Source organism: Podarcis filfolensis (genome assembly GCF_964270895.1).
Source record: "Podarcis filfolensis genome assembly, chromosome: 2".
NCBI classification, from domain to species: Eukaryota; Metazoa; Chordata; class Lepidosauria; order Squamata; family Lacertidae; genus Podarcis; species Podarcis filfolensis.
The window spans coordinates 14075210-14102141 of NC_139605.1; the positions used below are offsets into that span (position 1 = coordinate 14075210).

Here is a 26932-nt window from a genome sequence, read left to right on the forward strand (position 1 = left end):
TGCCCTCTGGGCGTTTTAGGCTACAACTTCCACCAGTCCCAGTAGCCCCAAGCCACTGGAGGGCCGGACCAGGTTGGGAAAGGCTGTCCCTGAGGAGATGATTTCCTACTTCATCCCCTGTACCATTCTGGGGGTTCTCCTGACTCTTTTGGGCCGATTGGGGAGCAGGGAGTCTCTCTGCATGAGCAGGAATTGTGGTACAGGCTTCCACTACCACAGCAATTTAATTTACAGTGGCCCACAATAATTCCAACCCACCACCCCTAGGCTAAGGCCAAGGGGCACAGCTCCCAGGTTTGTGGATGTGGCTTTTCAGACGGGTGTGTTTATTAAAGCAGTCGTCCCGTTATGCGGTCTGCCCATGAGCATACATTGGAGCGAGAGCTCAGGTTTTAGGTCCGCTTCTGGATACTGTACTTTAGTATGCCTGTGTTATAAAATTTCTAAGGTCCCAAATATAAAATGAACATTCATAAATGTACAAGGCAGACACATACGTAAGTATATAAATTACGTGTCTGAAATACAGTGGTACCTTGGGTTACAGATGCTTCAGGTTACAGACTCTGCTAACCCAGAAATAGTACCTCGGGTTAAGAAATTTGCTTCAGGATGAGAACAGAAATCGTGACCCGGTGGCGCAGCAGCAGCGGGAGGCCCCATTAGCTAAAGTGGTGCTTCAGGTTAAGAACAGTTTCAGGTTAAGAACGGATCTCCGGAACGAATTAAGTATGTAACCAGAGGTACCACTGTATGAGAAATCAGAAAGGTTTCTGTGGTTTGCATGAGTACAGCATCAGTAAAAGTTTCCTGTCGTTTGGGAACTGGAGTTGTGTTGTCTACAGATACAAATGCAGGGGTTAATTGGTTAACTTCTTTGAAGCACCAGGTCCACACACACACCCCCAACAAAAACCACAAACCCATGCACCAGCTTTTCAAAAGAAAAGCGTCCTTCTCTCCCTTCCCTCCTCTAGCCCTTCTTCAAAAGACTTAAGCCCAAATTCAGCAAGTGTTTTGTTTCTTTTCAACAGGAATCTTACTACCAGCCACGGACGCTTGAAAAACATGCGGACAGCATCCTTGCCCTGGTGAGTACATACTCTGTGCGTTCTGTCCGCCAATGTGCTCGTTATCTTCCAGCTATTCTAGACGACCTAGTGGCAGTGAATAATAATAATAATAATCATCATCATCATCATCATCATCATCATCATCATCTATTATTTATACCCCGCCCATCTGGCTGAGTTTCCCCAGCCACTCTGAGCGGCTCCCAATCAAGTGTTAAAACAATACAGCATTAAATACTAAAAACTTCCCTAAACAGGGCTGCCTTCAGATGTCTTTTAAAATAAGATAGCTGCTTATTTCCTTGACATCTGAAGGGAGGGTGTTCCACAGAGCGGTGCCACTACCGAAAAGGCCCTCTGCCTGGTTTCCTGTAACCTCACTTCTCGCAATGAGGGAACCGCCAGAAGGCCCTCGGAGCTGGACTTCAGTGTCTGGGTAGAACGATGGGAGTGGAGAGGCTCCTTCAGGTATACAGGACCGAGGCCATTTAGGGCTTTAAAGGTCAGCACCAACACTTTGAAATGTGCTCAGAAACGTACTGGGAGCCAATGCAGGTCTCTCAGGACCGGTGTCATGTGGTATACTCATTCTGCAAAATGCGTTGGAAGCTTAGGGGGTTCTACTTAACTCAGGGGCGTAGCTAGCTGCTCCGGCACATGGGGGTGCCGTAGTGAGCTGCCCACGTTGTGCGCCTGGCGGACAATAGCCACGTTTCAGGCAGTGTGGGGCTTAAAAATAAAATAAAACCAGTCTTCTTTCTTGCATGTAATAATCTAGCACGGCAGGGAAAGAATGCATTAAACCTTTCCCCCTGTTGCACTAGTTTTCTACAGGCGTGGAGGGCTGTTTGTTTGTTTACATGGGGAAGCATTCAAGAATCCCAGCGCACGTCCCTCACATGATACTCCATTCTGTGACGGTGCAATCCAGAGTGCCGTTGATCCTGCATAATAATGTGTAGGACAGCTGGGGCCCGTCCCGAGGAATTTGGGTTTCCACCTCTCCCTGGCCCGGAATGTAACCTTTTACTAAGAGGTTGTTGAGAGAAGCAAGACCTCATTAGGAGCAGCTCAGTGAAAGCATGTTTATTCGCAACCCAGTCCCCCTTGGCTTCCGCTAGTAGCCATGGATGCCGCGCTGCACTTTGCAGAGTTAATTCTCTCTTCTCTCTGAGCATTAAACTAGCTCCCTTGGGTCCCTTCTCTCTGTCGCTTAAAACACCAGGGCCTTCAGAAATGCCTAGGAAAAGCCTGTTCTCTGTGTGACTTAAGCCGTTCCTTTGCTCTGTCCCTGCAGGCTTCTGTGCTGTGGTCCATTTCCTACTACTCTTCCCCGCTCGCTGTGTTTTACCTGTACAGAAAAGGTAACGGGCTGCTGCTCTCTGGGCAAACTCTTTGGCGCTGCTGGCTCAAGCGTAGCGCTAGAAAGCTTCCGACGCTGGGAGGTTATGGGGGTGCGGGACTGTTAGCTCAGTGGTAAAGCACTTGTTTTCCATGCGGAAGGCTCCAGATTCAATCCCCGGCCTCTCCAGGTAGATCTTGGAAAGATTTGCATCTGAAACATGAGAGCTCCGCTGCCTGGTAGGATGAACAAGGTGCAGAAGCCGTGTCAGTCCTTGAATCCATGCTGCTTAGGATTCTTTATACCACATGCAGAGAAGCTACCGCTCATCAGACATTGCTGAACTACAACTCCCATCATTCCCTGGCCATGGCCGCTGGGGTTGATGGGAGTTGGCAATTCAGCAACATCTGGAGGCTCCCACACCTGGCACAACCAACCCTAAGCTACAGGGACTGGCGGTCTGACCATGGTATAAGGTCAGGGCAGAAAATCCTAAAATCTGCACTGAAAAACACTATCGTTGCCACAAGAAAACTGCTGGTGTGCCCTGAGAAATAAATTTAAAGTTGCAGGTGAGCCAAAACTACCCCCTGACAGCAGAGGCTGTGCACCACGTCTTGTTTTTGTTTTTAAACCCTTTATTTCCTGCTTTCCCCCTCATTTTCATCCTGTGAACCACCCTGAGATCTTCGGAGGAAGGGCAGTTATCTAAATTTAATAAATAAGTAAACCTTCCTGCTGGCTTCTGCCGGGGGGGGGGGTCAAGGGGTGACTCTGCCCTTGTCCTTGTGTTTCATATTGTTGTTGGGTCAGTCGGGCAAGAGAAAGGACTTCTTCACACAACCCGTACTTAAAGCTGTGAAATCCACTCCTTACCAGCGAGGGCTGGTAATGTGGGCGTCTTCAGAAGCGGAATATTGCCAGTCTACAGACCTCCCACAGAAGAAGCACACAAAGAAAGTTTATATGGAGAGAGGGAGGGACGCAGGTGGCACTGTGGTCTGAACCACTGAGCCTCTTGGGCTTGCTGATCAGAAGGTTGGCGGTTCGAATCCCCGCGACGGGGTGAACTCCTGTTGCTTCTTTCCCAGCTCCTGCCAACCTAGCAGTCAGAAAGCACGCTAGTGCAAGTAGATAAATAGGTACCGCTGTGTTGGGAAGGTAAATGGCATTTCCGTGCGCTCTGGTTTCTGTCATGGTGTTCTGTTGCGCCAGAAGCGGCTTAGCCATGCTGGCCACATGACCCAGAAAGCTGCCTGTGGACAGACGTTGGCTCCCTTGGCCTGAAAGCAAGATGAGCACCACAACCCCATAGTCGCCTTTGACTGGACTTAACCATCCAGGGATCCTTTACCTTTATGGAGAGAGGCAATCCCTGAGGTATTGTGGTCCTGAGCCATTTAAGGCTTTGAAGGTCAAAAACCAACCCTTTGAGTTGGGCCCAGAAACTAATTGGCAGCCAGTGCAGTCGGGCCAGGACCAGCGCAATATGCTCTTGCTCCAATAAAAGTTGGTTCCTCGTAGGAGATCGCTGTTTTCTCTCAGGGAACTGCCCTGCATCACGAGGCAGCTGCCATTCAGGGCCAGACAAAGGATTCCTTGTGCGCATGTTGTGTGGAGAATGACAAGGAGATTTTGCAACGCTGACTTCTGCCCGGCAAATGTTTCCTCAGATTTTTTGGTGTGTGGGGTTTCCCCCTCCTCCACTTCCCAAAGTGCGATAGTCTGCCAGTGGTAATCTTCCTCCCCCCCCCTATTATATTTTGGGGAGAGGTGAACCCGGGGCCTCCTAGTGAGTTCATAGACAGGGTGAAATTTGAATCGGGGCAGTGAGCCGCATCCTGCATCACCACTTGGTCTCTTAGCAACTCGGCAAATATTTTATTACACTTGGAAAACAAGCACGTATCATTGGACGTACATTGGGCTTCCTCTTTTCAAAGCTCAGGTCAGCTTACGTGGGGCTCCCGGCTGTCTCCCGTCGGGTGTGTGTTTCAATTGCCAGCTGCCTTGAGCCTGTTTTCTTTAGAAAGGTGGCTAAATGCATTCAATAAGCAGCACAAATGCTACAGGAGCAGCAGGTTTTCCCAGACTGCCCGTTGCCCTCAGCGAGAGCCTTGCTTTTCCAACAATTTTAGTTATATTATTTTCAAAATAACTCCAGCAGCACGAGGCATTTTTAATCTTCCTAACAGCATGGGAAAACATAATTTATTATCTTCCCCCCTCCCACCGCCCAAGGAATTGTTATTGGCCGAAGAGCTTCTGTCAGTCTCTAAGAATCTGAGGCTACCCTCCTCACTCCCCCCTTTTTTGGAGGGGGCACAAGTCTGAAGCCTTCATGGTTTCAGGTGCCAAAGTCACAATGCCCCTGGCCTATTCACAACCTCGCTTCTGAGACTGGTGTGGAATTCATCTTAGGTAAAGGGACACCTGACCATTAGGTCCAGTCGTGGCCGACTCTGGGGTTGCGGCGCTCATCTCGCTTTATTGGCCGAGGGAGCCGGCGTACAGCTTCCGGGTCATGGGGCCAGCATGACTAAGCCGCTTCTGGAGAACCAGAGCTGCGCACGGAAACGCCGTTTACCTTCCCACCAGAGCGGTAGCTATTTATCTACTTGCACTTTGACGTGCTTTCAAACTCCTAGGTTGGCAGGAGCAGGGACCGAACAACGGGAGACACCCCGTCACAGGGATTCAGACCGCCAACCTTCTGATCGGCAAGTCCTAGGCTCTGTGGTTTAACCCACAGCGCCACCCGTGTCGCGGAATTCATCTTAAATTATTATTATTTTCAGTCAGACACGTTGCATTGTTCCTATTTAGTTGCATGAGGTGTCCATATCCCACGTGAATAATGTGATCATTTAATGCTTCCCTCCCTCAAATCGTAATCTCAGGTAATGAGGGCCAATAATAGTTGCCAAAATGGGGCAAACGGGGTGAGGGAAGAGGGAGTTAACAACATGTTCAGAGGAGCCTCCAGCTTTGCAGAGGGACAGAAAATATTTTTTTTAAAAAAACAACAGCATCTGATGTCCGGGCCTGCCCAGTAGCTACAGAATAGTGACCGTTTTAAAAGAAAAATGGGTGTGTTATGCTCTGCTGGAGCCTAACAGCTTATAGCATCCTGAAAAAAGGGAGACCCAGCTGGCAGATCCCTGAACAAAAGCATTCCTGCCGGGGAGTGAAGGTGCACAGCAACATTTTGTGGCTGGCCCTATTGGTTGAATTTTTAGGATCCTGCCGTCCTATTGATGTGCACAGTGCAACTGCCAAGGGTTTCAACATTCCTAGGCCAGATGAATCGCAGCAATGTGACGGTTAATGGGGGCAGTGGAGGGGCCATTCTCATGCAGGCAGCCCTCTGCTGGCCGCCAGTGCTCTTTCACGTAAGCACACCGAACGGCTTTCCCGCTGCAAGCGCTATGCTCGGGAGCTGCTGGCCTTTGCCCTTTGTGCACTGATGGCAAATCGCACGCTTGCGTGTTCCTCCCATGGGATAGAACAGGGGTAGGCAATCTAAGGCCCGGGGGCTGGATGCGGCCCATTCGCCTTCTCAATCCGGCCCGTGGACGGTCCAGGAATCAGCCTGTTTTTACATGAGTAGAATGTGTGCTTTTATTTAAAATGCATCTCTGGGTTATTTGTGGGGCCTGCCTGGTGTTTTTACATGAGCAAAATGTGTCCTTTTATTTAAAATGCACCTCTGGGTTATTTGTGGGGCATAGGAATTTGTTTATTACAAATTTGTTCATCTACAAATATAGAATAAACGTTCTGAGCGCAGTTATCGCTGTAAGAAAAGCATCCCGTGCATAGCAGTCTCTTGAGGTTCCGAGCACTTGTTCTGACTGCCTCCCCCTCTTTACCTGTCTCTCTTTCCAGGGTATTTGACAATGTCGAAAGTTGTTGCTATCTCTCACTATGCCGGGACCATGCTGCTCTTGCTGGCAGGAATCGCCTGCCTCAGAGGTGAGCGTTTCCTGGAGTCTGAAGGCTCTTGGCAGAAGTGGGGAACCTATGCCCCCTGCCCAATATCCCCAGACTACAACTCACATCATTCCTGACTAGGGGCAATGCGCGCTGGGACTGACGGGAGCTGGGGGTTGTATTCAGCTACATTTTACTCAGAGCAAAGCCATTGAAATTGATAGACCCAAGTTAGCAAAGTTCATTAATTTCTGCAGGTCTACTCCAAGTAGGACCACCATTGACTGGAACCCAACAATGTCTTGGAAACCTTATCCATTGAGTCAAGAGCCACCATTGCCTTCCTTGGATTTTGGTGGCATGAAATTGTCCGATTCATATTTTTTCTGTAGGGCCCTCAATGCATTTAAGCATTTGCATGTTTCCTTTGTGGGTCTTGGAAGGCAGTTCACAACATGTTGGGGGCGGTGGGGAAGCTACCTAGAAGCTATCACACCACACCACAATTATAAAATCAGTAAAACAGAAAGAAAACAGCAGATTAAGCAAAGTAAACATGATGATTTGCGTCCAGCTAAAAGCAGACTGGCTGAAATCAATAGGCTTTAGTTAGTCGCCACTGATTTCCGCGAGTCTGCTTCAGATTTTGACTTACTTGGATTCAACCCACCTTGGCAGGGTAGCACAAGGGAAAAAGTCACGTCTGTGCCCCAAGGAGCTTCCAAACGACACTTCGACCGGGAGAACATCCAGTAGGCAAGAAGGACAGGAATAATATTTGTGATATCAAGGGGTTAAACGAAAGGCTTCATAGAAGAGAGAGCTTTTGAGGAGGGGTGGGAATAAAGTGAGTGGGGAGGTGGTGCTTTGTGGGTGCTGAAGCAGAAGAGGCAGCCGGATGCTGTAGGGCTTCAGTCCCTGAAAGCTTTTCCTCCTCTTCTCAGGCATCGGTCGCTGGACAAACCCCCAGTATATCCAGTTCATCACCATCCTAGAGGATGCACACCGGTATGGCACCCCTGAGCACAAGGTAAGAGTGGCTGCGAATGACAGGCCCCACCCTGATCAACTCCCAAGGCCCTCCCATCACCTCCTGACCACCCTCTGGGAGCTGCAATCCCAACTTCTAGAAGGCCACAGGTTCCCCATTCCTGATCTGTTTAGACTTACTCCTTGCCTTTCCTGTAGCTTCTCTGTGGCTTGTAGTTTTAAGGAAGCGCCATGCTGTCAGGGACTGTGCTGAGGAGGGCTGCGCTGAGGAAGAATGGTGGCAGCCACCCCCTCCTCCTGAACCTGAATCTTCCCAGAAGCAGGAGGACAGTATAGATTTGGAACAGTGCCTTGCAGAGGGGCGTAGTTCAGAAGGCAGAAGCTGGGAAATACTGGATGGGGAACAGCTTGGAGGAGAAACACTGGAAGAGAGAGGGTTAACAGATTCACTGTCTCTGGAAAGCATCCATCCGCTTTCCCTAAGGTCAAGGAGAGCTGAGAAAGTGGCAGAACAGAAAGCACAGAGGGTACAAACTCAGGTTACAAGACATAGGAGTGATGTAGATTAATATGGATGGAAGGGGAGTAAGCCTTAACTGGGAGCACCGCCGTTCTAGAGAGATGCGTTCTGTTGTCTCTCGCTGTGACTATTAAAGATTCTAACTGGTACGAAGACTCCTTTTCCTTTGTTCTGCTTATCTGTGGCCAAGGGGGAGGAAGCTGATTCCCAGAAGCCTGACACGTGCTTCACAATTGATCCCGGGAAAGGTTGGTTGATCCCGGGGAAAATATTGAGCGTCAACTGAAATGGGCGAAAGGTTGCCTCTTGCCCAGCCTGTGTCTGAAAGGCTATTGAGCCAGAAGCTTTGTTGACCCATTGATTCAGCGTCTACATCCGTGATTTTTCTCACGCTTTCTCCGCAGAAGAAACTCGCCAGTTACAACTTTGATTTCCGGAGCTGGCCTGTGGATTTCCGGTGGGATGAAGCTACGAGTCGGTGAGTGGGTTGGGAGGAAACAGGAGTCCGGCCTCCTGGTCTCTTCTCCACTCTCCACATTCCTTACCCTTGAAGGCAGCTCTCGCTTAGGAAAAGCCAGTGTTTCCTGCTATAGGCTTCCTTGCTATAGTTAATCATGTTATGCTTTGGTAGATGTGAATGTACATAAAGGCCCAGCAATGTGCACAATCATAGGATTGTAGAGTTGGAAGAGACCCTCAGGATCATCTATTCCAACCCCCTGCACTGCCGAGATATGCAGCCATCCCATGCAGGGATTGAACCTGCAGCTGTGGTGTTATCAGCACCACGCTCTAACCCACTGAGCTATCCAGGATCTCCAGACATCTTGGAAGACGCAAATGAACGGCACCAGTTGGGGATTTGCATACTAGCCAATGCATGACGTCTCCAAGTGATGTGGAAAGAGCATTCATCAGTTGAGACATTTCATACCTTTCTAGTTGCTGTGCACATTCTTCCTTGGAGACTTTGCACATTCACCAGCAAATGTGTGTAAATTCCAGCGCGTCATTTTTGCACATTACCTAATTGGGGTACATAGCTCTCAGGAGTTCAGCCTACACTCGAGTAGGACCCTGGTAGAGACACATGCCCTACTGGCACGTTCTCTCCCTCCTGGTCGATCCTTCGGGAGCTTCAAAAGCTTTCTTCTGCCCGAACATCACAGCGACCAATGCCAACCGACACCGGCACACTTAGGGATCCGCAGAGTTTGCGCATGATGCGCGTGACAGACCTCAGCAGCTCAGCATTTTGGCTAATCTACTTTATTTACATATAAACACACACGGAGCACTGCAACATGGCTCCCTCTCTAGCATCTGACAGCAAAGAGAAAAAAGAACAAAGGACAATAGTCCCACTTCATGGAACACAGTAACACAAACATCCTGTCTCCATCAGTTCCCACTCTGTGGAGTCAAAACATATACCGTCATGTGATAGACAACAATCCCATGACTGCAATCATGGAGCAGGAATTCTAACAATAGCTGCCTATTTACCTCCCAGATATGCATATGTTCTCCACTATCTCTAGAGCAGTTTTCATCAACCTGTTGCCCTCCAGATGTTTGGGGGATGGAGCTGACGGGACTTGGAGCCCCTGGAGGGCACCAAAGAGAAGAGAAGTCGGGGTATTCACTTCCAACTCCCTCCTGCAGGTCAGATTCCCGAAACGTTCCCCTGTTGCGGTCAGAACCAAAGCACCGGAGTGCTGTCAACGGCTTCCTCCACGCCCTTAAGAAGCTGCCCTGCCAGATTGCCAGGTAAACCTCCTTTTTCACTCTTTGCCCTTTTGCAAAGTATAGCTCAGAAGCATGCGCCCCTGCCTGCTGATGCCCCCAGTTATCAGGATTTGGCCTTTGACATGCCAGGAGCCCAACTTGAATGTGCTCAAAGACTGGCTGTCTCATATTCTACTCAGCAGTTTTGATTGGATGATTGCTCAGTACAGTTGTACCTTGGTTCTCAAACACCTTGGTACTCAAACAACTTGGAACCCAAACACAGCAAACCCGGAAGTAAGTGTTCTGGTTTGCGAACCTTTTTTGGAGGCTGAACGTGCTCCGTTTTAAGTGCCACACTTCTGTTTTGAGTGTTATGCTGAGGTCTGTCTGTTTCTGCTATTTTATTTTGCATCTTTGTTTTTACAGCTGTTTTTCATTTCGTTTTTGTGACAGTGTGGAACCCAGTTCAGCTACTGAATGATTGGTTGTGTGACTGCAGTACACTGTTTATTGCTTTCATTTTATGGATCAGTGGTCTCGTTAGATAGTATAATTCATGTTAAATTGCTGTTTTAAGGGTTGTTTCTAAAAGTCTGGAACGGATTAATCCGTTTTGCATTACTTTCTATGGGAAAGCATGCCTTGGTTTTGGAACACTTTGGTTTTGGAACAGACTTCCGGAATGGATTAAGTTTGAGAACCAAGGTACTACTGTACAGTGAAACCTTGGAACTTGAATGTAATCCATTCCGGAAGACCGTTCAACTTCCGAAATGTTCAAGTTCTGAGGCGTGGCTTCCGATTGGCCAACAGCAGAAGCTGCATTGGACGTTCATGTTCCGGGGAACGCTAGAAAACCGGAGCACTTCCTTCCGGGTTTTCAGCATTCAGGCGCCGAACAGTTCGAGAACGGAGCTGTTTAAGAACCGAGCTTTGACTGTATATGAGGAGGGCTGGATATTAAGTTGAAAGGATAATGGCTGGTGGGGGGACTCTTGAGTTCCTCATTGGCTGTGGTGGGAACGGGGAGGACCAGCTAATATTTTTTTTTTATGGTTTTTCATAGTTAACAAGGGTCTCTGCTTTCAATTCATAGAGTCCTTTCTACAGGTCAGTTATATTCGCTCTGAGACATTGTTGTCTTTGACATGGTGAGGTTGGTGGGGAGACAGAAGGCGGGTAATGATCCTCCTTATTTTGCTTAGTACAGTGGTACCTCGGGTTAAGAACTTCATTCGTTCTGGAAGTCCGTTCTTAACCTAAAGCACCGCTTTAGCTAATGGGGCCTCCCGCTGCCGCTGCACGATTTCTCTTCTCATCCCGAAGCAAAGTTCTTAACCCAAAGTACCATTTTTGGGTTAGCGGAGCCGGTACCTGAAGCGTATATAACCTGAGGTACCACTGTATATGTGCAGAGTTTTTGTGTCGTTGTCACGAGGGTAGGTTCTTCCTTTGTTTGCTTGTTTGTTTTTGTCGTGGGTGCAAGAGGTTGAAGAGCCCAGAGCATGGTTGACCGGGGGTGCAATGAGCCACAAACTTTCCACGGAGTTTTCCATCCGTGGTTGGAGACTCCTTCAGTGCAAAGCTCAGCGTGGCGGTTGCATACTTTGCAGACACCGATCCCTTATTTCTCCTCTTTTTTCCTTTTTTCCTTGACAGCTTCATAGTGGCTCACACCTTTGGACGACGCATGCTGTACCCAGGCTCCGTGTATCTGCTGCAGAAGGCCCTCATGCCCATGTTGCTCCAAGGGCAGGCCCGTCTGGTGGAGGAAGTGAGTACCAGCTAGCAGAGAAGCTGCGATCAGTTTCTCCGTAGCCGGATGACACGGAAGTGCTGCTTCCCTACTTTTGTTTTGCACCTGGGAAGCTAAGAGGCTTAAATCCCAACCATGCTCTGTCCCTCTTGTATGTTGCAGTGCAACGGAAAGCGAGCGAAGCTGGCGGCTTGCGATGGAAATGAAATTGACACCATGTTCATGGATCGCAGAGAGACCTCTGAGCCGCAAGGCAGGAAACTGGTGAGTTGACACCCAAGGACCAGCGCCTAAGATCTTGTTCATTCATCCAGTGCTGTGCAGGGGCAAGAGATGAAGAAAAGCAATAATAATAATAATAATAATACTTAATAATTTATTTATACCCCACCCATCTGGCTGGGTTTCCCCAGCCACTCTGGGCGGCTCCCAATAGAATATTAAAAACACAATAAAACATCAAACATTAAAAACTTCCCTAAACAGAGCTGCCTTCAGATGTCTTCTAAAAGTCAGATACAGTGGTACCTCGGGTTACATACACTTCAGGTTACATACGCTTCAGGTTACAGCCTCCGCTTACCCAGAAATATTACCTCGGGTTAAGAACTGTGCTTCAGGATGAGAACAGAAACTGTGCATCGGCGCAGCAGCAGCAGCAGGCCCCATTAACTAAAATGGTGCTTCAGGTTAAGAACAGTTTCAGGTTAAGAACAGACCTCCAGAACGAATTAAGTTCTTAACCCGAGGTACCACTGTAGTTGTTTATTTCCTTGACATGGGATGGAGGGCGTTCCACAGGGCGGGTGCCACTACCGAGAAGGCCCTCTGCCTGGTTCCCTGTAACCTCACTTCTCACAGTGAGGCAACTGCCAGAAGGCCCTCAGAGCTGGACCTCAGTGTCCGGGCTGAAGGATGGGGGTGCAGACACTCCTTTAGATTTGGCTTGCTGCAAGGTACATCTCCCGCTGGCTTCAAATGTAATAGCTTCCCTTTCTCCCTTTGTCTCCGCAGGTGATTTGCTGTGAAGGAAATGCAGGCTTTTATGAAGTTGGCTGCCTCTCCACCCCGCTGGATGGTATGATTCAAGTCTGTCTTTTTTCCCACCAAAAAAGAAAGCAAAACTGTTAGGGTTATAATGGAAGGTTCTCCTGGAACTTTTCATTGTGCTGCTTGAGAGAGGGAAGCCCATCTGGGCGCAACCATTCCAGTTCCATTTTTCCAGCTTGGACAGAGTTGCTTAACGTTCTGAGTCAAGACAGAGATTCCCAGAACCTGATGCAGGAATTTTTGACTGTGGTGCTGGGGACCTGTGAATATCCTTTTGCTGCCTCTTCAGATATTTCTGGGACTGAACCAGTTAGCAGGGGGCTTTATCATCTGTGCAACTCTCCACTAATACGTGCCCTTCCCTGGGATGCAGAGATATGCTCGGCACTGATACGTTCAAATCTTGCTGGGGAGAAAAAAATGATCTTTCCTTCTTCTGCTCCCCAAATGCTGCTCTTCAATTGCTTCTTCACTTGATAAAATGAACGGCAATTCCTTGTTTATTGCAACTTGGAAGCGGCGCCGCACGAACAGGCCAACAAGCGAAAATGTCCTTTGACCAAAGAAGCAGAGGCGACATTTTGTGAAGCTCGTGAGGACCTGCTTAGGGCAGAACCTGCTGGGCTTTCCAAGCCCTTGTTCATGAGATGCATTCCTCATTGACCAGGCCTTTGGCTGTTGAACATCCGATGCCCTTCTAAAATGTGTTGTGGAAGAGGGGAGGATTATGGGGTTGTCTTTACTTTTATTATGTATTTTTAAAATATATATTGTGATTTTATGTTGTGGGTCACCCTGAGATCTACAGGTAGAGGGCAATATACAAATCGTATCATCATCATCATCATGCCAGACACCCATGACAGCATCTCTCCCCACTTGCGATTTCCAGCAACCAATGTTTAGAGGCGCACTGCCTCTTGACGGTCAAGTTAAAACGCAGCCATCGTGCCCAGTGACAGCCTTACCTCCTATGAATTCACCCTCTCTCTTTCTCTTTTAGCTGGATTCTCAGTGCTGGGATGGAATCACCCCGGATTTGCAGGCAGCACGGTGAGTTACGTCAAGATTTTATTATTTTTATTTTTTTTAATCATTTTTTAAAAATTTTCAATAAAAACAGTCTATTAACATATCCATATAATCATAATCATGATCCAATTAAAAACAATAAACTAAAAAAACAACCAAATTACAGTCCAAATTATTAATTATTACAGTGGTACCTCGGGTTACATTCACTTCAGGTTACATACGCTTCAGGTTACAGACTCCGCTAACCCAGAAATAGTGCTTCAGGTTAAGAACTTTGCTTCAGGATGAGAACAGAAATCGTGACCCGGCTGCAAACAATGCTGGCGGGGTTTCCAGAAGCACTGTGAAAGTTGAGATATATTGTTAAAAAGAAATAGAAGTGGGAGGGAAGTTTAATGGCAATATAATCAGAGAAATGCGTAATTGAGAGGTAAATATGGATGATTGCCAGAGAAGCCGAAGGAAGTTCAAAAAGAACTAAATTTGTGGAAATTTCGATAAGATTGTATACTTGTGTTGGAAAATTAATAAAAATTACTTATATAAAAAAAGAAATCGTGACCCGGCGGCGCAGTGGCAGCAGGAGGCCCCATTAGCTAAAGTGGTGCTTCAGGTTAAGAACAGTTTCAGGTTAAGTACAGACCTCCGCAACGAATTAAATACTTAACCCGAGGTACCACTGAAATTTGTTCTGGGCTTCCCATAGTCTGGACCTCTGTAATATATCTCCAGTATCTTCCTGCCTTCTTCTTCTTGTTTTCATATTTTCCACATGCGATTCTCAATCATGTCAGAAATCATATATCCTTTCCTCCATCGAGTACAGCTTTGTTTGTGTATATATATTTTTTCAACTGTCTGTTTACCAGCGCAGCTTTTCCTGACTCCATTCCAATCTTCCAATCCAGGCTGTTGTCCAAGTCTAATTGTTAAATTATTAAGCATACTGTTTGCAATTATTGAGCATAGTGTTTGCAAGTTACGTCGAGATTTTAAATTGGGTTACTTTTAGGGCATCCAGTGGATGTTGTCCGGATAAATCCAATTTAGATGGACCCATTTGGAATCGGGCACGGGGCGGTGGGTGCCTGCCTGCCTCCAGTGGTGAAAAAGATGTGCCCATCCATTTAGACATTTCCTCAAATCACTCGGAATTCTGGATATCGAGGCTTCTCTCTTCCTGGTCTCTGCTCTCTGATTTGCACTGTCTCGCTAAATAAAAGAGAGAGCAGCACAGCAATTGGTCTTTCCACAAGGAAGGGTAGGTCCCTGCCATCCAGGTTGCGGGGACAGAATGCCGTTCCGTTTAGCACTGGATCAGTGCTGGAGATTCTAGCACAAAAAACCTCCTGCTTTCAGGCTCATAGGCTCTAAAAGACATGCCACAAAAGGAATGGGGAAGGAGGAAGAATTGGAAAAGGTTAATAATAATAATAATAATAAATTTATTTATTATTTATACCCCGCCCATCTGGCAGGGTCCCCCCAGCCACTTTGGGCGGCTTCCAACAAAACACTAAAATACAATAACCTATTAAACATTAAAAGCTTCCCTAAACAGGGCTGCCTTTAGATGTCTTCTAAAAGTTTGGTAATTATTTTTCTCTTTGACAACTGGTGGGAGGGCGTTCCACAGGGCGGGTGCCACTACCGAGAAGGCCCTCTGCCTGGTTCCCTGTAACTTGGCTTCTCGCAGCGAGGGAACCGCCAGAAGGCCCTTGGCACTGGACCTCAGTGTCCAGGCAGAACGATGGGGGTGAAGACGCTCCTTCAGATATACTGGACCAAGGCCGTTTAGGGCTTTAAAGGTCAGCACCAACACTTTGAATTGTGCTCAGAAACGTACTGGGAGCCAGTGTAGGTCTTTCAAGACCAGTGTTATATGGTCTCGGCGGCCACTCCCAGTCACCAGTCTAGCTGCCGCATTCTAGATTAATTGTAGTTTCCGGTTCACCTTCAAAGGTAGCTCCACATAGAGCGCATTGCAGTAGTCCAAGTGAGAGATGACTAGAGCATGCCCCACTCTGGCGAGACAGTCCATGGGCAGATAGGGTCTCAGCCTGCGTACCAGATGGAGCTGATAAACATCTGCCCATGGACAGCTGTGAGTCCAAAATGACTCCCAGGCTGCACACCTGGTCCTTCCGGGGCACAGTTACCCCATTCAGGACCAGGGAGTCCTCCACACCTGCTCGCCTCCTGTGCCCCCAAAACAGTACTTCTGTCTTGTCAGGATTCAACCTCAATCTGTTAGCCGCCATCCATCCTCAACCGCCTCCAGACACTCACACAGGACCTTCACTGCCTTCACTGGTTCCGATTTGAAATATAGGTGTGCCTGAAGGATAAAATAAAATAAAAGCGAGAGGAAGCAGAGAGGAAAGGAAAGCTCTCCTTGATCAGGCAAACATCATCACAGCTCTCCCATGAGTCTTCACTCCCAGCTTCTCCTTGCACTGACCATTTCCCTCTCCTGCCTCAGGGAGTGCCGCTGCCTCAGAATGAAGCCAACGCCATGGATGTAGTGATGCAGTATGCCATCCACCGCTTGGGCTTTTTCCCTGAGGACATCATCCTCTATGCCTGGTCCATTGGGGGCTTTACAGGTAAGAAGCGCTGCTAGCCAGAGCTGTGAAGCGTTGATAGGCAGGGGGAAAGGGATTAGCCAGAGATGGGCTGGAACAGGCAGGAGAACAACAGCATGCGATTTGCCACTGGATTCCTGGGAATATGCGCAAGGCCTTGTGAAGGAAACCCTTCTTGAAGGCCTAATAATAATAATTTATTATTTGCCTAATAATAATAATTTATTATTTATACACCACCCATCTGGCCGGGTTTCCCCAGCCTCTCTAGGCGGCTCCCAACAGAATTAAAAGCAAAATAAAACATCAAATATTAGAAGCTCTCCTAAACAGGGCTGCCTTCAGATGTCTTCTAAAATTCAGATAGTTGTTTATTTCCTTGACGTCTGATGGGAGGGCATTCCACAGGGTGGGCGCCACCACCGAGAAGGCCCTCTGCCTGGTTCCCTGTAACCTCAATCTTCTTAGGAAAGGAACCGCCAGAAGGCCCTCAGAGGTGGACCTCAGTGTCCGGGCTGGACGATGGGGGTGGAGACACTCCTTCAGGTATACAGAACCGAGGCCGTTTAGGGCTTTAAAGGTCAGCTCCGACACTTTGAATTGTGCTCAGAAACGTACTGGGAGCCAATGTAGGTCTTTCAGGACTGGTGTTAAATGGTCTCAGCGGCCACATGATGTCATCCCCCTGGAATTGGGCGAGGGGGGTATTTATGCCCAGAGATGGAAAGTCGAAATAGCACCCGTCCTTTCCCCCACGAGTTGACACAATGCACGGTCCGCCAGTAAGTTCTCCTTCTGTAAGCCGGTGCAAACTGTTGGGATACTGCCAGGGAGACAAAGGCCATCACTGCCTCCACGTCGACTCCGGACGATCCATCGATCTCCCGTAGATACAGTATCAGCAATTAGCGACACGAGCTTCCAGAACTAGCTTGCCACATTCCAGAGCTCATGCACACTCTATCAGCAGACAATGCACAGCAAAAGTCGCACTCAGGAGAGCATTATTTACAAGGTTTATTCAGCGTTGATCAGAACAAAAAAACATGACTGCCCGCTTCAGTGTCTTCGACACCAAGAGGGAAACGAAAGCAACAGAAAACATAAACATCCTGTGAACAGGAAATGCGCAGGATGTGACACAAACATCCTGCTCCCTTTTAAGGTGGAACGGAAATATCCTAACACGTCCAGGCCTTCAAGAAACAAACGGTTCTGATATTTTTAGCCATAAACACGAGCGGGGAGTTGGAATAATATTATAAGTTTTGGGAGCAGGAAACCTTAGCCTTAGGATGGGAAGGAGTCAAAACTTGGTGGTAGTCAAACAGGGGAGCGGAGTGGCGTCAAGGCTCCGTCCGGCGCACATTTGAGTCCTCCAGTAACTCCTCTTGTCCCTCTCTCTTCTCTCCTCCAACCCAACAGCCACTTGGGCCGCCATGTCGTACCCGGAAGTCAGTGCCCTTATTCTAGACGCCTCCTTCGATGACCTCGTTCCTCTCGCCCTCAAGGTCATGCCAGAAAGCTGGAGTAAGGGGAAGCAAACAGAAAATGCATATATTCTTTTCTACGCTCAAATGGTTTCAGACCCTTTTATTTGTTTTGTTTTGAAATGAAATCCACCTCACCACAGAGAGTTAATATGTAATATTTCTCAGTCTGGCGCTTTCCGCCTCCCACCCCTAAGTGCTCAAACCATTCAGCACCCTAGCAGTAACCCTTGGAAGCCCCTCTGGTACACCTTTTGGGGGGTCGTGCTGAGATTTCAGTGGCTGCCTGTCAGTAAGTACGTTTCCCATTATGAGATTTGAAGCAGGAACTCCCATGCTTATAACCACTTTACTAGTTCTCTGTTCACTAGCAAGCCATCCTGGGGGTCTCCTTCTCCCCTCCATAATGTGGGCTCAGGGGACCCCTCACCTTGATTTTTGATCATACCTCTCTCCCCCCTGCCCCAAATGTTCTTTGGCACGATACCTTCTTGCCAGGCTAGGGGATAAAGTGTTTCTCCCTTTGCCACCTAAGCTCTTGTCTTCTCTATTTTAGCCATACCTTTGTGCGATATATCACTGTGCCCCACCAAGATCCCCAATCCTGGACAGGCATTCGTGTGAACCAAACGTCTTAGTTCACACATCCCTTTCCATTTCCTCATCGTTTAAACCCACCAAGGGTGTGTGGTATTTGTGGTTTCTGTTATGGCTGCCGAGTGTTTCCCCAAAGAGTAAGGGGAGGGTGTTCTAGAGAGGATCCCCCCCCCATTCGAAGGGGCCTTGCGGTGTTTACAAAATGTACAGGTTGAGCAGATATTTACTAGGGCACGGGAACTGTGTGCAGGCAGCGAATGTCAGCCCAGAATCCTGAAATTCTAAAAAGCTGTGGGCACAATCCTCTAGATGTGCACTTTAGGTGTAAACCCCATAGATTTCAAAGAGACACAGCGCTGTCTTACACACTCAGACAAATAAACAGTCTATCCTGGCACTGTTTGTTCTAACGCAGCGAATCTGTAAGATTTTCCCAGCCTGGTTACCCAGAGATCCTTTTAAGTGAAGATGCCAAGGCCTGTACATGAAGCCATTCGCATGCAAACCCTGTTCTCTTATCGGTGGGTTTTGATCCCTTTCCTTTAATGCCACATCAATATCATAGAACGACCCTTTGCAATGCAGCAATCTCGACTAAAGCATCCATGATGGATGGCCACCCAACCTCTGTTTCAAAACCTCCAAGGAAGGAGAGTCCACCACTTCCCAAGGGAGTCCATTCTTCACCACACTTGGCTGTGAAACCGCTTGATCCCCTTGTTGTCCTTTAATGAGAGATATATCCCAGGCGACAGGCTATCCAAACAGGCTTAGGTGATCTATTTATTATTAATGAATATTAATGATTAAATTTGTATACCGCCCTATACCCACAGGTCTCAGGGCAGTTCACAACATAAAATCAGAATACAGTGGTACCTTGGTTCTTGAATTTAATCCGTTCCGGGAGTCCGTTCGACTTACAGACCAGTTCGAAAACCAAGGCGTGGCTTCCGATTGGCTGTAGGAGCTTCCTGCACACAATCGGAAGCCCCACGCCAGATGTTCGGCTTTCGAAAATCATGCGGAAACTGGAACGCTCACTTCTGGTTTTCGATCGCTCGGGAGCCGAAATGTACAAGTTTCGAGGCATTCAGCTTCCGAGGTTCTACTGTGTAAAAGCACAAAATACATACAGTGGTTAAGAACCTTGGGTTAAGAACTTAATTCGTTCTGGAGGTCCATTCTTAACCTGAAACTGATCTTAACCTGAGGTACCACTTTAGCTAATGGGGTCTCCTGCTGCCGCTGCGCGATTTCTGTTCTCATCCTGAGGTAAAGTTCTTAACCCGAGGTACTATTTATGGGTTAGAGGAGTCTGTAACCTGAAGCATCTATAACCTGAAGCGTTTGTAACCCAAGGTACCACTGTAATAAAAATAAAAACAAAAACAACCCAATAATACTCCCTCTCCCCAACACATTTTTAAAAAGCACTGGGTGTCAATCAGCCCATTGTCTGGTTAAAGAGGAATGCTTTTGTCTAAAGGTGTACAATGAAGGTGCCAGTCGAACCTCTCTGGGGAGGGATCTACTAAGCGTCCATTTTGTCTGTGCCACGTCCTGTCAGTGACCAGCCCTCTCTCCCATCTCCACAGCACAATAAGTGGTGATTTTGGGTGGAGGGAGTTAAGCCAGGTTACTGTGAAAACTACGGAGGAGAATTGAGTTACGGACGTCCTTGCTGGTGGATGAAGCTGATCTAACGCCTTCCCTTCCTTCCGCAGGGGGCTTGGTCACCAGGACTGTGAGGCAACACCTGAACCTAAACAATGGGGAACAGCTTTGCAGGTAGGCAAGCAAAGGAAAAACTGGATAGTCAAAAGCGCCGAAAGGAAAATGAGGAGAAATTAGCAAACGTGTTGACATCTAATCTTTGGAATAGTGAAGACGGGTTTTGCACATCCGTGAAAAGCCAGGGTGGAAATGAGCTGGTTTTAAGAACAGGCAGGCTGGCGGCCCCCAGATAGATAGGGTGGTTTTTCCTTCCCAGGAGAGTGCAGCTGGCTGTCCGCCTTTCAAGAGGGTTTTTGAAAGCTCAGCCTGTTTCCTTGGCTTTTGACTGAAAGCTTTTATTGCATTGCACAGATTGGTCTCTCGTGGAATCGATTGTAATGAAATTTCAGGCTTGTTGCTGGTCGGGAGGCTGTAGCTTTGAAAGGCAGCTTGGAAAACACGTGATGTTAAATATTAAACCATTCAGCTGAACGGTTGTCACTTTTATTGGAGCAGTAGCCGGGATCCCCAAATCACCAGGAATACTTGGGGGGGGGGGAGAGAGAGAGAAAGAAATGGAGCCAGGGCAGATTTGGCTTCGTTACAAAATGCTGTTTTCCCTCACCTCGCGGAAACGTTTTGTCTGATTAGTTTTCTGAGGAGAGAGATCCGGTGGTACTGGGATTGGGGATTTATTGAGATTGTGTTGTGGAACAAGGGCGGGTCAGTCTGTAGCAAGACAGAAATCTAGTACCACACATGCTGTATTTTAGCTCTTGTGGCCAAACTAATAGGCTAATGTAAAGAAACCATGTGTTAACATTTGGATGGCACGCTAACGGGGTCCTGTGCAGAATGAGATGGGATAATAATAATAATAATAATAATAACAACAACAACAACAACAATAATAATTTTATTATTTGTACCCCGCCCTGAAAAGAAAAGAGGGGTAGTGATTTACGTGAAAGAAAAATGGGAACCCAAAATGATCTGTAAAGACGAAGAAGGAAGGGTTTTAGGTGTACAAATTAATTTCCAGGGGGAGAAAATCAATGTGATAAATATATACGCCCCAAATTTGAATAAATCGGAATTCTTTAAAAAATTGGAACAAATTTTATTAGAGGTAGAATGTAATAAGACAATTCTACTAGGAGACTTTAATGGAGTACCGACACCAGAATTGGACAGACAATCAGAAAGGGGGAAAAATAATCAAGGGAAACTGCCAGGATCCTTTAATAAGTTGGAAGAAAGTTTAGATTTAATAGACATTTGGAGATATAAACATGTATTAGAGAAACAATTCACCTTCTTCTCAGAGCCACACAAGAGCTGGGGCAGAATTGACCAAATCTGGGTCTCAAGGGAATTTACTTTAAGAACTACAAAGTGTGAAATTCAACCTAGAACTCTTTCAGATCACAATTCGGTAGTTTTGGAAATAAAAGGTAAACCACAAGGCGGATTTAGATGGAGATTGAACGAACATCTATTGGAAAATGATGAAGTGGTCGGGAAAGCCAAAACCACTCTAAAAAATTATTTCGATTTGAACCTCAATACGGAAATAAGTTTGGATATAGTTTGGGACGCCAGTAAGGCTGTTTTAAGAGGGTTTTTTATTCAACAAAATAGTTATAGGAGGAAAGTAAGAGAACAGACGAAAGAGGAAATTCTAATTCAGATAAGAGAGTGCGAGAGAAAATTAACAACAAACCCGAAAGATGAACAAAATATCCAAATAAGAAAGGTGTTACAATCTCAATACTCAATGTTAATAAGTCAAGAGACTGAATGGAAAATTAAACTAATGAAACAAAAATATTTTGAGTCAGCTAATAAAACGGGTAAATTATTAGCTTGGCAACTACGAAAAAGACAAAGACAAAATGTGATAAACAAAATAAAAATAGAGGAACAACTGATAGAAGACCCAAAAGAAATAAAGGAGAATTTCCTCAAATTTTATGAGAAGTTGTACAAAAAAGAGAAGGAAGACATAACCCAAATAGAAAAATACCTAGAAGAATATAACGGGAGAACCATAACAGAGGAAGAAAGAACCCAACTTAACAATCCTATAAAAGCAGAAGAGATCCAAAATGCGATAAAGAAAATGAAAATAGGGAAAGCCCCAGGACCAGATGGATTGTCAGCTAAATATTACAAAGTATTCGAAAACCAATTAACACCAGTGCTATGTAACATCATGAACGACATACTGAGAGGAGGAAGAATACCAGAGACATGGAGGGAGGCTCATATTACGATGATCCCTAAACCAGATTCGGACAAATTGAACATTAAAAATTATAGACCCATATCACTTTTAAATAACGATTATAAAATTTTTGCGGAAGTGATGGCAAGTAGACTTAAAAAATGCCTAGTAAATATAATACATAAGGATCAAGCGGGATTCCTTCCAAATAGGTTCCTCAAAGACAATGTAAGGCATACCATAAACATTATAGAATATTTGGAGTGTAAGAACGAAATACCTGCGGCACTAATTTTTATAGACGCAGAAAAGGCATTTGATAATGTCTCTTGGAAGTTCCTATTGAAGAGCATGGAAAGAGCAGGGTTAGAGGGCGAGTTTATGAACGGAATAAAGGCAATATACTCGAATCAAGATGCAAAATTGATCATAAATAACAACTTAACAAATTCCTTTAAAATTGAAAAAGGGACAAGACAGGGGTGCCCTCTATCCCCTCTCTTATTCATCATGGCACTAGAGATAATTCTAAATAAAATGAGAGCAGCATCTGAGATCCGAGGGATCAAAATAGGAATAAAGGAATTCAAATTAAAAGCATACGCGGATGACTTAATGTTATCTATGGAAAATCCGCAAAAAAGTGTTGGCAGGGCCTTGGAAATGCTAGAAGATTTCGGTAAACTATCAGGGTTCAAATTAAATAAATTAAAGACAAAAATGCTGATTAAAAATTTGGGGAAAAAAGAAAGTGAAAAATTGGAGGAACAGCACGGAATTAAGGTGGTAAAAAAAATAAAATATTTGGGTATCTGGTTAACCACAAAAAATATAAATTTAATTCAGGATAATTACCTTACAACATGGAAGGAGATTAAGAAAGAAATAGATATGTGGAATAGAGTGAAACTTTCGTGGAGGGGAAGAATGGCGGCGATAAAAATGAATCTACTCCCGAGAATGCTTTTTTTGTTTCAGAACATCCCAGTGATTAGAGGATCTAAAATATTCACAGATTGGCAAAGAACCCTGTCGAAATTCATATGGCAGGGCAAAAGGCCAAGAATTAGATTCAAAATCCTTACAGATCGAAAAGAAAGAGGGGGCTTCTCAGTACCTAACCTGAAGTTATATTTTGAGGCTGCCAGCCTTTGCTGGATTAAAGACTGGATTAATCTAGAAAATACCGACCTGTTGGACCTAGAGGGGTTCGACAACAGGTTCGGCTGGCATGCCTATTTATGGCAGAATAAAGAGAAGATACATAAAGGATTCTCAAATCATATTTTCAGAGGACCCCTACTCGAAGTGTGGGAAAGAAATAAAAAACTCCTGGAATGGAAGACGCCCTGGTGGTTATCACCAATGGATATTCTAATAATTAAAAAGGCAAATATGGAGGGAGAAAGGCTGACTTATGAGGACTTACTGATAGGATCAGAAAATGGTTGGAGGATGAGACCTTACGAGGAGTTGAAAGACAAATTAACGGGCTGGTTACAATTTCATCAAATAAATGCAGTATGGAGAGATGATAAAAAAGTAGGAATGAACGAAAAGAAATCTAAGTTTCAGATAGAGATTATTGAAGGTAAATCCAAATTACTATCCAAAATGTATAACATATTACTAGAGTGGGACACCAAAGATGAGGAAATAAAGGGGGTAATGACGAGATGGGCAATGGATCTGGGGTATAATATAGAGTATGACAAATGGCAGAAATTATGGACTAGTGGAATGAAATTTACAGCTTGTGTAACACTCAGGGAAAATTTAGAAAAGATGATGTACAGGTGGTACATTACCCCAGCAAAGTTGGGGAAAATGTACAAAACTGGGAATAAGAACTGCTGGAAGTGCAAGGTTAAAGAAGGTAATTTTTTCCACATGTGGTGGACTTGCGAAAAAATGAAGAAATATTGGGAATATATTTATAATGAGTTAAAAAAAATATTTAAATATACATTCCCTAAAAGACCGGAAGCATTCCTACTAGGGATAGTCGGGGATGAAGTTAAAAACGAAGACAAGACATTATTTCAGTATGCCACAGCTGCTGCCAGACTATTAATTGCCCAAAATTGGAAAAATCAAGATATCCCATCAATTAGAGAGTGGCAAACAAAATTATTTGAATTTGTTGAACTTGCAGAAATGACTCAAAAAATCAGAAACCAAAAAAATACAAAGTTTATTAATGACTGGAAAAAATTTATGATATACATTGAAGGGAATTACAGAAGCCTAAAAACTATAACAGAGTTGATATAAACCTTACGACGTGTAAACCATTAACAATTATTAGCTGCGGGGAAAATAAATTATGTATATTAAGAAGCCTGAAAGCGGGAGGGATGGAGGTCAACAGAGCGCAGAAGAATGATTTAAGTTCTTGAAACACAAAGAGATAATTGTGAGGATAAAGAAGTGTAACGGAAATAGATAATACTTATGTTATGTTTTGATATGTGTTTTGTATTTCTCTTTCGTTTTGTAATTGTGAAGTTATTTCTTTTTCTTTTTGATTACTTATACGAAACTCAATAAAAATAAGTTAAAAAAAAAAAATTGTACCCCGCCCATCTGGCTGGGTTTCCCCAGCCACTCTGGGCGGCTTCCACAGAGACCAAAAATACACTAATATGTCACACATTAAAAACTTCCCTGAATAGGGCTGCCTTAAGATGTCTTCTGAATGTCAGGTAATTGTTTATCGCTTTGACATCTGGTGGGAGGGTGTTCCACAGGGCAGGGGCCACTACCAAGAAGGCCCTCTGCCTGGTTCCGTGTAGCTTTGCTTCTCGCAATGAGGGAACCACCAGAAGGCCCTCGGTGCTGGACCTCAGTGTCCGGGCAGAACGATGGAGGTGGAGACGCTCCCTTGCTGCTGGACCTCTTCCCTTGCTGCTGGAAAAATCTGTCTGAGACCGACTTTGAGTCTTTGCCTTCTACTAGCCTTCAGCTGCCTGGTGTCTTTCAGATATTGTCGGACTACATATCCCATCATCCATTGGCACGCTCTTGGCATTGCGGTCCCAAAGACAACTGGGGTGTACCATGTTGCTGAAGGCTGATCCACATAGTACTTTCCTAGATAGTTATGCTTTCCCTCACAGCCACCAAGGACCAGAAGTTTGATCCTGGTTAAAATGAAAGCTGTGTGAGTTGCCAGCCTCCAAATCGAGGCTTGACCGTTTGGTGGTTACAAGCATGACAGCGTCTGCTTTCAGCTGGAATTTGGCCCCAGGTTTCCTTGCAAATGAGCACTCTTAGCTAGCTGGATTACATGAATTCAACAGACTCGGTGGCTGTGTTTAGGCTACCACATCTCAGATTTTTTAAGCCAAGATATGTGTGGACCTGCCGTGAGGTCCCTTCGCATTAAGACACAATTAAACCAAGACGTTTCTGACCACAGCTTCCCTTTTTCATCCATACTGGGAGGCTGCAGTTACCAGCTGGGGAACAAGCCAAAATCTCAGCGTCAACTTTCAGCCGTGGTTTGTGATCCTGACTTGTTCCAAACCATAGTTTCTTGCTTTGGACAGAACAGGAAGTTAGAATGACAGTGGTACCTCGGGTTAAGTACTTAATTCGTTTTGGAGGTCCGTTCTTAACCTTAAACTGTTGTTATCCTGAGGTACCACTTTACTTAATGGGGCCTCCCGCTGCCACCGTGCCACCGGAGCACGATTTCTGTTCTCATCCTGAAGCAAATTTCTTAACCCGAGGTACTATTTCTGGGTTAGCGGAGTCTGTAACCTGAAGCGCATGTAACCTGAAGCGTATTTAACCCGAGGTACCACTGTACAGTGGTACCTCAGGTTAAGTACTTAATTTGTTCTGGAGATCCGTTCTTAACCTGAAACTGTTGTTAACCTGAGGTACCACTTTAGCTAATGGTGCCTCCCACTGCCGCTGTGCGATTTCTGTTCTCATCCTGAAGCAAAGTTCTTAACCCGAGGTACTATTTCTGGGTTAGCAGAGTCTGTAACCTGAAGCGCATGTAACCTGAATCGTATGTAACCCGAGGTACCACTGTACTTAGAACTTCTTGGTTTCATTGTGGCTCGTGCAAAGGGAGGAGCCAAAGGGTCTTTGTGCACAGGATATGATTGCCTGAACCGTGCCAGTATCTGCTTCACATAGGATATTTTGGGTTGGTTTACAGTCTGCTCTTCTTTTGAAGAACTGCAGTGCAGTGTACCTATGGCTTCTAGCCAATCTCCCAGTCATTTGTTGAGCCCAGTTAGCTTAGCTTCATCAGCCGCATACAATCTTCAGACAACGTCTTGACATGGTCTCCTCCTCTTCAGATACCAGGGCCCCGTGTTGCTGGTGCGCAGAACCAAAGATGAGATCATCACTACGACGTGAGTAACAACTGCAGTGGAGAAAAATAGCCTGCTCTCCGGCAGGCATTGCTAAGCCGTACCTGTCCCAGCTGAGATTTGAACGATGAGATAATGGAAATGTTGCTTCTACGTAATTGCTGTCCCTCAGAGAAGAGGGTGGCCTAGGGGAAAACCTTTGCTAGAATACACAAGAATAATACAGTCCTAATTCTATGCACCTCTGGTTCTCTAGGGTTCCTGAAGACATCATGTCCAACAGAGGGAATGATTTGCTTCTGAAGTTGTTGCAGCACAGGTGAGCAGATGTTGAAATCACAGTCTCAGCAGCACCATCTCAAAATTATCGTCCGTTCCCTTGCTCTCACATTTTCTCCCGTGTGACGTGAGTACTGCCAGGGCGAAGCTAAAAACCACTTCCCCGCTAACTTGAAAAGGTTCTGAAAATCAATCACTGTATTTTTCGACCCATAGGGCGCACTGGCCCATAGGACACACCTAGTTTTTTTTTGAGGGGGCGGGGATAAAG

General features: G+C 45.9%; 1 protein-coding gene across 1 annotated transcript in view; it reads left to right on the top strand.

The window, feature by feature from the left end:
* ABHD16A (abhydrolase domain containing 16A, phospholipase) overlaps positions 1-26932 on the top strand; it is a 38592-nt gene that overhangs the window by 4048 nt on the left and 7612 nt on the right. Inside the window, exons 2-16 of the mRNA XM_083601569.1 lie at positions 1035-1091; positions 2371-2437; positions 6307-6393; positions 7296-7381; positions 8266-8339; positions 9527-9631; positions 11252-11366; positions 11511-11612; positions 12363-12426; positions 13402-13451; positions 15916-16039; positions 17444-17548; positions 19833-19896; positions 26368-26424; positions 26639-26701. Coding sequence (XP_083457695.1) covers positions 1035-1091; positions 2371-2437; positions 6307-6393; positions 7296-7381; positions 8266-8339; positions 9527-9631; positions 11252-11366; positions 11511-11612; positions 12363-12426; positions 13402-13451; positions 15916-16039; positions 17444-17548; positions 19833-19896; positions 26368-26424; positions 26639-26701 — 1220 coding nt within the window. The remainder of the gene's footprint in view (positions 1-1034; positions 1092-2370; positions 2438-6306; positions 6394-7295; positions 7382-8265; positions 8340-9526; positions 9632-11251; positions 11367-11510; positions 11613-12362; positions 12427-13401; positions 13452-15915; positions 16040-17443; positions 17549-19832; positions 19897-26367; positions 26425-26638; positions 26702-26932) is intronic.